The 11512-nt window shown below is 41.1% G+C and overlaps 1 protein-coding gene across 2 annotated transcripts in view; it reads left to right on the top strand.

The window, feature by feature from the left end:
• The first annotated feature begins 1066 nt into the window (after nucleotides 1–1066).
• Nucleotides 1067–11512, top strand: part of LOC131051995 (transcription termination factor MTERF2, chloroplastic) — a 76341-nt gene continuing 65895 nt past the window's right edge. Inside the window, exon 1 of one of the 2 annotated variants that reach the window (XM_057986595.2) lies at nucleotides 1067–1934. In XM_057986595.2, coding sequence (XP_057842578.1) covers nucleotides 1216–1934 — 719 coding nt within the window. In that variant the 5' untranslated portion in view covers nucleotides 1067–1215. The remainder of the gene's footprint in view (nucleotides 1935–11512) is intronic. The other variant, XM_057986594.2, reaches the window with a different exon arrangement.

Here is an 11512-nt window from a genome sequence, read left to right as displayed (position 1 = left end):
GACAAGTTTGAAGGTGCTTGAGACAACCAACACCACACAAATACCTAATATATGTCTATCATTCCATATGTTGATGGTATGCTCTTGTAATAACGATGCAACCTACAATCAAACTCTTTTATGATCCTTTCGTTGAATGATTCAAATGAATCAAGGTCTTCTTTTCATACAACATGCTAATACACAAATTTGAATATTTTGCACTCAAGTCAACAAATTATTACTAGTTAGAGAGATATCACCTTAATACTATATTAAATTTAATTTTGAAGATCAAAAATCAAATTTATAATTGTAATACTTATAAATCTGAATAAGTTCAATTCTCTCTCTTTAAATCTGACCCAAAATAATCAATAAAAAAATTAAAAATTAAATACAAACATTCAAAATATATGTAAAACTTAATTAACAACAAATCACTTATAGGGGAAGAGCACCCATAGCCGTCATAGCTAACTTCACGCACCCACAGATCCTAAACGATACATCGGATTTTGATTTTGTTTTTTTAGTTGTCTTCGTATGCGACTTAACTGCTTATAGCTATTGATCTGGCTTCTGGGTAGTAACGATGCACGTTGTGGAATCAGTTATGCCCACAAAGGTAAAAAAGTACACATTTCAAAGTGTCGCCTGATACCTAACTAAAGATGTTTCAGTAACCGTCAACTCAAAATCGCTAGTACTTGTTAACAAATGTCTCAATAGTGGTGCACAAATGTTCCAATAGTGGTGCACAATGGGCCAATTATGAACAAAAAATTACAAAAAATGATCAGCTATTGGTACAAAACAAATTTAGTAATGATGTTTTCACTATACCGGCTATTGGGGGGTCAATATGACAATAAAGTGACGGTTATTAGAAATATGTTATCTAATGGTGCTCTTCCCCTACATCAATTTTAAAGAAACAAATGAAAATAAATCCAATATAAACTAAAGTAATTGGTCTACCACAAAGCTTTTAATTAGATATCTAGTATTTTAGAACTACAAAAAAAAAAACATAAATATTATTCCACATAAATATTATTCCGTTGTGGAGTGGGATAATTTTTTAGGGGTGTGGTAGTGAATAAGCAGAAAAAATATCTAGTCTACATTAATGGCAGAACAAATATCTTGGGGTCGTGGTTGTGGGTAACTCATTATAAACCTTACTGAACACAACTGAGAATGGGTTTTGATTAATTAAACCTGTCATAAAAAATGAAGTGGATGCTCTGCGCATCATCTCCATCTCCTCCTCCTTGTTCTCTATGTTTATCAGTTTACACAATATCATTAGAATACCATTCTTTCACTTGGTTGAAAAGAAACAAATTTTACATTCCTCCCCTAAAATCCGGCATATTTTGCACTCTTCAGGCAGGAATTGTGATACATCAAACCCCCGCTGCAATTGCATTGGAAAGCAAATGCCAAGAAATTAATTCAAATCCTGACATCTCCACTGATGAAATCAACAAAGGCGTGATTTTGAGAAAGCAAAATGCAAGGCCCCTGTCTTTGCTTTACTCTGAAACTTTACAAGAAGAAGAAGAAGAAGAAGCCATTTTGACGGATAGTGAGAAGAGAGAGCTTCACTTAGATGATGTTGGTACGGTTGCAAGTAGAACCCCTAGGTTTCCTGGAAGAGTTGGTAGTAGCCCAAAGGTGGAGAAGGTTAGAGAATTGGACGAAGAGGCGTTGAAGGAGGCATTGCGTATCAGAAGAGTTAGAACTATAGAATTACTAAAGGAAGCAATGACTGCGTCGAATCTGAGTCAGAAGTATTCCGATAATTTGATATCTCACTTGGATGGATTTGTAGATTACATCATAATCAAAGCTGCATCCACTAAAAGCAACACAGACTTTGCCAATGCAAATTTTACAACTCGTGCAAGGTTCTGCATCAAAAACTCAGGGGTTGTCGAACTTGTCAAGTGAGTTCTTACTTTCAATTTGCATTTCTTTTTAATTTTTAAATTTATATGTAATTTTTTGTATGATTGTCTAAAGTCTTATTCATCCAGGACTTACACCTGGCCATGTCTATTGGGGCACGCAATGCTCAGATAGATATGACGGTTTACCCTATTTAAACACACAACTTTTTTACATATTAGCATTTAGCATTTTAGATTCAGCTTGCCTGGAATTGCATGTGGTAGTTTTTTTGATTTAAACACTCAACATTTGTATATATTAACTTTTAACACGTCAAATTTACTCATGACTTGCACTTGGCCTTGTCCTTTCCGTATGCAACTCCATGATTGAATGTGGTAGTTTACCTGATTTAAATATGAAACATTTGTAGATATTATCATTTAACATGTCTCGTGGTGATTTGAATGTGGGTCTCACCTATGAATGCTCTGATTATACACCTTGAGTTTATCTTCTACAACTCTTCTCTGCATTTCACTTTCTTATCATTGCTGGATTGCCCCCTTTGACGATTTTCAGTTGACATTTGTACATATTAGCATTTAACTTGTCTTTTGGGGATTTGAACATGGGTTTCCTATATGAATGTCATCATCTAACACGAGAGAGGGAGGGAGGGTCTAGGAGGCAAAGTTATCTTCACAAATTTAGCTGTCCATGACATCAAGATTAGTTAGACATTCACGTAATGCATCAGATTACCTTCCAAGCTGTAAGAGCAAAAACTAAATAAGATAGTTTTGATATGCTTATCATCAATTTGCAATTGAATGCTCTTCAGTTCATGGATCTGAGCATTTTGCTGCCCCTTTTATATGCCAAATTCTATTTAGTCTTTGCTTTTTGTGTAATGTAGGAAATTTGACACTAACAAAAGGAAAACTAGGTTCTTTTGAGAGTAAACTCCATTAATTACACTCAGCTAAGTTTAATTAGTTAAACGGCTTGAAAGGAATGAATTGGTGAAAATATATGAAAATGGAGAAATAAAATTAACTTCTTAATACTAGAAATAGAAAATAGAGATGTTAAGGAACTTGCAATCAAAATTTAGAGCTCTCGACCAAGGACACTAGTGCATAGTGCAGATGTTCACACGTAATGTTGTTATCCTGTACAAACAACGAACAAAAAACACAAAAACCATGAAGATCCAACTTCGTGATTCGGCTAACCTGCAAAACTCAGAAACGAAAAACACCGGCAAATACTATACAGCAGAAATATAAAGAAATGAACTAGATAATAATGTATAAACGATTCAAATAAGGGGAATGAACAATGAACAAACACATTCAATCCTTTGTGCAGTCGAACACTCTCAAAATACTTGCAAGCAAAAGAAAAGGAAAAATGTTGGGGTTGTCTAGGGATTTGCCCCAATCAAATCCCTTTTTTGGTGTTTCCACCTCCACAGCAAGCCAAGAGTGATAGATAAAAAGAGAGACAGCGCGTGTTCTTATTGTAAGTCTGTCTAGAAATGAGAACAATGATAAAAAAAATAAGATGATTTGATAATCCCCAAGATGCTCAGAGATACAAGGTAAAAGAACAATGTTACTTGCAAGGCTTGATAAAGCCAGAGAGAGAGAGAGCAAGAGAGCTGTGAGAGAACGTTGTGAGAGTGCTGTAGAGAACTGTATGAGAGTTTGAGACTGCGAGAGAGCCAAGTGAGAGAGAGAGACCCTAGAGAGATTGTCTAGAATGAAAGATTGATTTAAAAATGAGAAGAGAAGGGAAATGAAAGGGGCTGATGAGTAATTACGAATCATTTTGAACCATTTACACTAACTTGGGAAGGTGACAAGTGGAAAATTCTAGGAAGCAACCTTTGAGTGACATATTATCACAGGATGCTAGCGCTATGCGGATACATTTGTGACATTTGTGCTACATGTTAGTGTCCAGGCAATTCGTGCTAAAAAATAGTTAGAAACTAGATAAACATAAGGCTAACACAAAAATGACACAAAAAGGTGATCACTGAAAAGGGAGACTGAGCACCTTGATAACTGATAAGGAAAGAGGCTAATGCAAGGGCTGAAATGAGCTGACAGAAACACTAAGGGAACGAACACTAAAGTGGATACAAAATATAGGTGAAATTGCAAGGGTATCCAATTTATGACACTACACTTTGTTAATAAATTGCTCCATGCTTCAACATATTTTTGCTTAGGCTCTATATAAGCTTACATTAAAACAACACTAAACTTACAAAGCTCCATGGTCTAGTTGGAAAAATATGAAACCTATTATTTGTCAAGTTGATCCCTCTTTAAAGACTTGGATCTTTATAAAGGAAGCCTTAGAAACAGGCATTTTCTTTTTGATAAAGGATAATTGTTTTGACAAGTTTATAAAATTAAAATATTAAAATTACAAAAACTTCAGCTGGGCTGCTATGGCGAACCACTAGGCAATGTAGAGAATTTTTATAAAGGAAGGTGATAACATAAGTAGAGTGCTAAGAGACAAGTAGAGAGAACTGTAAGAAATTGATACAAAGCAAAATTACATTATATAAATGATTAATAACAAATGGCTATATCCAGTAAATAGTAAAAGCAACAATAGCTAGACATAGTAGCACTACATAAGAAAGTGATCATGGCAAAATACTTTTGAAGGAAATGTTTTCTTCTCTCTTTGTTGAGACAAAGGAGAGAGCAGGTATTCCCCCAAAATGGGTCATGGTGATGCACATACTGATGCTTGTTGCGAGGGAAAGTATTTTTGCCCATTAGCCTTATTTGTGTTTATGTTGCATCCAAGTTCCTCAAGTTCCACTTTCTCCTGGTCGGCTACGGGATTTCCAGCCAATGATATTTTCCACTTAAAGAAAGCTCATAGCATTTGTAATGAAGCATGCAACAATGTGATGATGTTTTTGTTGCATTACTTCAACCGATTGTGACCTTTGCTTCTCTGTGGTGAGCATTTTCTTAATGGCTTCAGTTTTGCTTTGGATGCGTATGAGATTCCGGTCAAATAGATTGAGGCATTACAGTGGTGGGGAAATCACTTCTGCATAACATATTGATAGCCTTTTTCTCTTGAATACAAAAGGCAAAAAGAGACAACTTTTTCAAGCTGGTTTAGCTTACTCTCTATAATGATTAACTGTCCTTGCAAACAGTTGTTAATAATGGCCAATGCAATATGGATAGACGAATCTTTGCTTTGGAGTAATTTTTTCTCTTGATTCAGAGGACGGTGGTGGGATTCGAATGTGATTAGGGATACCAACTTGTGCTTCCATTGTTTTATGGGTGAAAGGATTTGAGATGAGGGAGGGGGAGAGCAAGGGTAGGATGTTTTCAAGTTTAGCTGTACATGATATCAAGATTCCAGTTTAGACATTCACATAATGCATCAAAATTGAGCTTCAATGCTAAGTATAACAACAATGAAAAATTAAGTCAATGTCAAATGTTGACAACGAGTGATCTTTCCTTCCTCTTTATGGCTGCAAGTGCAAAATTCAAATTCCTTGTGGTAATTGTGAATTGCAAATGGGAAGGTGGGTTAGTTATAGGGAGGGTTTAGAGTTTGATAAGGGGCGTGGAGGACCTTATGGGCACAAAAAGTTTTTTATATTTTTGTTCAATTGAAAAAAAATTAGGGACATCTAGACATCCTTGGAATTCAGGGCCTCAAAGTGCCTGGTTTGGTGATTCGTCCACAAAAATCATGGGGACAAAGGGGTGGCCAGGGGCACCTATGTTCTGGAAATGGCTTTAGGGACAGGGACATGGTTTGGGGGGTCACAAGAACATGTGCCTATGGGACATAGCAATACAAGAGTTTGCCTTAATGTTTTTCTTAGGCTTATCATTGATTTACCAATTGATGCTCTGAAGTTCGTGGTCTGATTATTTTCATTGCTCTTTTCATATGTCAAAATTTCAAATTCTATTGAGCCTTTACTCTTTGATGGTAAATTGCTCAATGCTTTGACATCGTTTTTCTTAGGCTCCAATATAAGCTTGCAATAAAATAATAAAACTACACTTCACCTGCAAATCTCCACTATTTAGTTGGAAAAATATGGAATCCATTATCAGTCAAGTCGATCATCCTCTTCAAAGATTTGGATCAATTTAAAAGAGAGCCATACAAAGTCTTTTTTCTTCTGATAAAGGATAATTACAAAAACTCTAAAATTGGGCTTCTATGGCAAAGCCACTAGGCAAAGTACAGAGTATTTTTAAAAGAAGGAGATTAACTATGTTGGATACTAAAACAGAAGTAGAGAGAGCTATAAGAAATGGATACAAAACTGATGAGCCCCAGAAATGTATTATTATTGTGCACTCATTTCATATCCCTGAAACATGCTTTTATATTATAAAAATTCTCTTATTAAATTCTACTCATTATCTTATACTGGTTGTTCAAAATGTTTTGCACAATTGTGTTTTGTGTACTTCTAAAGGTTTTGGAGTTACTGAACAAGACATGAAAAGTTAGTTAATGTAGTTGTTCTGTTGCACAAGGGGTTTCCTTTGCTGTGCAAGGTGCCTTCCTTACTACGCAAGCTAATGTCCTTGCTCTGCATACCAATACCCTTGTTGTGTAAGTGATCTGTGCAAGACAAAACTCCCAATCAATTGCTGCACAAGAAAAATTTGTTGTGCAAGGTGCTTGCTGAGCTGTCCAATTGTGCAAACCAGCATCCTTGTTCTGTCTTTGCAAGACAGAACTGCCAGAGAAATGCTGCACAAGACAAATTTGTTGTGCAAGGTGTTTCTGAGCTGTCCAAAACAACCATTTTTCTGTAACCAAAATTGACCATTCTCTGAGAAATGGCATTTGTAAGAAGGTAACCAAACCAGCAGCCAACATACAGAGTGGTGGAACTAGAAGAGATCCTTGTTTAATTGACCTAAAAAGATGAAATTACTTAGATTGAATGCCTTTAATAGAAAGGCAAGTAATGCTCTCACAGATTGAAGAATGTTATTTCCAAAGGCAAGAGCAAAGAGCATGGAAAGAATAAAGGGCCATTCAATCCTATCATAAGATTTTTTAAAGTCAATCTTGAGGAAACTAGCTCATTGGTTGGACTTCCTAGCCCCCTTAATACCTTCCCACACACAATAATGTTATCTACAAGAAATTGTCATTTTATGAATCTAGTTTGTGACTAATGTGTAGAGCAAGGGCTTTGGTAATCAACTTATAATAGATATTGAGCTAAGGGATAGGTCTCTTGGTCTCGAATTGCAAATCAACTTTGGGTAACCAACCTTAGGTATGAATTTGATATTGCCTCTATTGATGATTCACCCTAAGGCTTCTTGGTAAACTTGTGCAGATTAGGATGAATAGTTTGTAATATTCATAAGGGAAACCATTGGTCATGCTAGTCACAACTTAATGTAGATCTTCTAGGGAAAGAAGCTTGCTACAAGTCAACTTTTGAGTGGTAGAAAGACAATAGGGAACATCTAAGCATTACTTAAGGGTTTGTTCTTGAGTTTGATAAGATTCTTAGGATTTGAAGACATTTATATGGTGTTGAACTTTTAAAAGCATTCAAAACATTAGGAAGTTCTTTGAGATGCTTATTTGCTTCTCAAATGGCCTTGATCTTTTAAATTGCATTATGGGTCCTTGAGGCTTGAATTATATTTGGAAACCTTGTCACCAACCTTTTGCCAATGAATCTTGGCTTTGATTTGAAATTCTTTGGCATTATAAACATCAACACTTTGCACTTAGTGGCAAAGCTTGGTCACTTGAAATTGTAGAGGCTTGTGAAAGGGTAAACAGGAAGAATACAGAAATCGAACAGTAATGCACAATGCAAATACAAAAGAAGTACCAGAATAATCTTTCCATTAATGTCAAAGGATGTTCATATTATATCTGTCGTACATATTACATGTCACACGACTAACATTACATACCACAACACCCGGAGGTGATACAATATATGATTGCCGAAGGGGTGCGACCCAACCGTCGCGACTCCCACTACCTACCCGTCGGCTAACTAACTATTGATAATTAACATTACTAACTATACACTTTTTCCCGATAACATCATCCCCCCCAAGAAATGAAGTCGACTCCGACGACTTAATACAAAATAGAGATGAATGGCAGGAACTACTGACGCTAGTCGGGCCCAGATCTTATACACTTGCTGCGTCCTTGCCTGAAAACCTTTTCTGCTACCAGCCAATGCTCAAGTGCGGATTTCACCAATATGGCTTCCTTGGCCATCACAATCCTCCTGTGCCTAACCCAAACTTGTCTGCAAAACACGTTTTTCAGTCTCAGCTTCCACCCACTGCTACTCAATTGATATGGTCTCCCTAGCCAATTTGTCCTCGATAGCCACCCGTGCTGCTCTCCCGGCATCCAACTCCTGGGTACGCTGAACTAAGTCTCACGCGACTATTGCCTCCAACCTGGTGGTCAGCTCCTCCCGAGCCCTCTATGCATCCACCACGGCAACCTCACGTCCCGCCGAGACATCCTCCGAGTTCCTCAAAGCGTACCAGTCATGCCTGGAGGTGACCACAATCCGCTGGCACAAATGCTAGGAGACACCTCAAATCCGCCATCACACTCCCCAAAGGCTAAAAACTGAACTGAATAACTCCCTGGTGTCATACAACTGTGCGGACCTGCAATGCCTTCCCTCAAACTCTGTTTGTTCCCAACCTCCAAATCCGTCTCCCTCTACGGCTTATGGCATTCCCGCCAATGCTTAGCTGCAGGCTTCCTTCTCACAGTACGGACAAGCACAACACTTCCCGTGGTATTCTGTAGCTCCAAAATAAACTGGGGGTCTGGGGGCAACGCCCCCAGCGGGGTCGAGGGGCAGCGCCCCCGCGGGGTCGAGGGGCAGCGCCCCTCGTGGGGTCCTGGGGCAGTGCCCCAGGTGTCGCAGTACAGGGCGGGGTCGAGGGGCAGCGCCCCCGCCGCCAACACCAATTTACAACCTTCAGAACCCCATGAAAGTCCATGGCGCACTGCATTTCTGTGATATTTTATGATGTCAAAAACCCTTCTTCTACACTCCAATATTTTCAGTGTCCAGGCTCCAGATGTCATCGAATCATTTTTCAATCCGTCGTCGTTTTTTTTTTTTTTTAGGCACTGTAATGTCCCGCCATACCACCTCCAATCCTGCGGTGACTTCCCTACTTCGTGCGGTGTAATTGGTTCTTTCTGCATTTGTGCGGTGATTGTCTTCCCTTCGGCTGCTTTTCTTCCTTCGGCATGTGCGGCTTTCCCTTCGGTAGCTTTTTATCTCCTTCGGCATGTGCGGCTTTCCCTTCGGTAGCTTTTTATCTCCTTCGGCGGTTTTCCCTTCGGTAGGCGGCTTTATGCCCACGCGGCCCTTCGCGGCTTCCACCGCACGGTGGGCTCCACCTTCGGTGGTGCCACTGCATGGTGGCTTCCACCTTCGGTGGTGCCACCGCATGGTGGCTTCCACCTTCGGTGGTGCCACCGCACGGTGGTGTCCACCGCACGGTGGGTTCCACCTTCGGTGGTGCCACCGCACGGTGGTGTCCACCGCACGGTGGGTTCCACCATCGGTGGCTTCCACCTTCGGTGGTGCCACCGCACGGTGGTGTCCATCGTTGGTGGTGCCACCGTACGGTGGTCTCTTTTCCTTCGTTTTTCTTTCTTTCTTCTTTCTTCTTTTTTTTTTTTTTTTTTAATAATTTTTTTTGACCGTACGGTCGCCTGTCATACGACCGTACGGTTTTTTTTTTTTTCCCTCCTCTCCTAATTTAGATGTCTTAGAAAGTCGTCTGTTCGGGTCCCCTGTCTCTGGGATTGCCCTTCATCCTTCTCGGTTTTCCTCGCTCGACAGTCTCCTGTTTTGGTCCTATACCTGGCGAGTCGCCTGCCCGGCCTCTCGAGTCTCCTTCCATCCTCTCGGGTCCCCCTCCGGACTCTCGAGTGTCTGTTTGGCCTCTCGGGTCCCCTACGCGCTTCGCGTGGTAAGGTTTCAATTTGTACCCGTTGGTGGCCAATCTATTTTCACTGGTCATTGAAAGACCTGGAACCACAAATTCTACAGGGACCACGACCTCCTTCCCGTACATAAGAAGAAGAAGGATAATAAAGATTTTGAAGGCTGCGGCCTTCCACACAGGGTTCCAATCGGTGCCGACACTCTTCGGATTATTTACGTCGCCAGGGTTTGGGACGTCTCCCTTCCAATATTCTTTGTATTTCGGCAGGTACACCTCTGTTGGTTGCTCTGGTTCCTCTACTTCGAGCCTGTAGCTTTGGAACATTTCGTAATCTTCCATCTGCCAATGGAAGAGCCCGTTAAGTGAGCATCTCTCATCTTCAGAACATCCCTCCAATTCTAGCACCCCTTCACTGTTCGGCTCCATCGCGTTCTTGCCCTTACTTCCATCGGGACCCCCTTCCCCTTTATTAGAGTCCTCCGAGTCGGAAGAGGCGAGCTCTTCGCCGACATTTTGGGTGTGTAGGTCAATGGTATATTTTCGCCCTCCCTTCTCCATGGAAAGTGTATTTTTCTTCCAGTTGTGGTTTACCCTTGCGTTGATCAACCACACTCTCCCCAGGATGGCGTCATAGCCTTTCTTCTTCGAGGGAATGACCACGAAATCTAACAAGAATGGTTGCGTACCAATTGTCACTTGCTGGGCCATCAACAGGCCGAGTGGCTTAATGCCGTGTTGGTCCGCTCCCACCAGGTTGAATGTGGGTGGCCACAGGGTGGGCTTCCCCAGCCGCTTCCATGTTTCTTCTGGTAGTACATTCACCCCAGATCCACCGTCCACAATGGTGTCCTTCAGAATGGTCCCACAGATACCCATTTCTACCACAGCTGGGTGTCTACCACTGCTCAAGGCTAGTAACATCGGGTCAGTCGAAGGGCTGACGGAAACCTCCACCTGTGGTGTACTCTTCGTAGCGGTGGCGGGAACCCCTACCTGTGGTGCACTCGACGATGCGGTGCTTTGCACATTGGTGAGGATGGCAGTCCTCAATTGTGGCATAGAGTCTAGAAGGTCTTTTACCTTTATCGGCACCTCCATCTGCAATATTTGCCCAATGATGTTATTTTCCACTTCCGTACGGAATGATGTACTCGCCACCTCGTTGTCCCGTCGTTCGGTTGTCATCTCACGTTCAATATTGGCCTTTGCCTCCCGTAATCTCTCCTTCTCCGTACGGGGGTCGGGATAAGTGGCTTTTTTCGTCTGGGCGCGGGTGATCGCCAATACTTCTTTCTCACCAGTCTTCTCAGCCTTCTCAATGTTGAGGAGATTCACCCCTGCCTGCGGGCAATTTGCGTCCTCATGGTCGCCTGGCCCACACCAACGGCAGAGGTGCTGAGGGCTGGCTTCCTTCGTGCAATCACGGGCGAAGTGCCCCCATTGATTACAGGCCCTACATTGGATAATTGGCCGGCCCTTGACGTCATACTGGATACGGCTTCCGTTATTGGTATTGTTGCTATTCCTTCCACCGCCGCGTCTGTTGTCCCGGTATCCTCCAGATGATGCATTATTGTTTGCCTCCGATGTGGATGGCTGCTCCTGCGCAAAGAGCACTTGCTGGT

Source organism: Cryptomeria japonica, chromosome 2 (genome assembly GCF_030272615.1).
Source record: "Cryptomeria japonica chromosome 2, Sugi_1.0, whole genome shotgun sequence".
Classification (NCBI taxonomy): domain Eukaryota; kingdom Viridiplantae; phylum Streptophyta; class Pinopsida; order Cupressales; family Cupressaceae; genus Cryptomeria; species Cryptomeria japonica.
The sequence above is the reverse complement of the archived record's forward strand: the minus strand, read 5'-3'. Positions and strand labels throughout refer to the sequence as shown.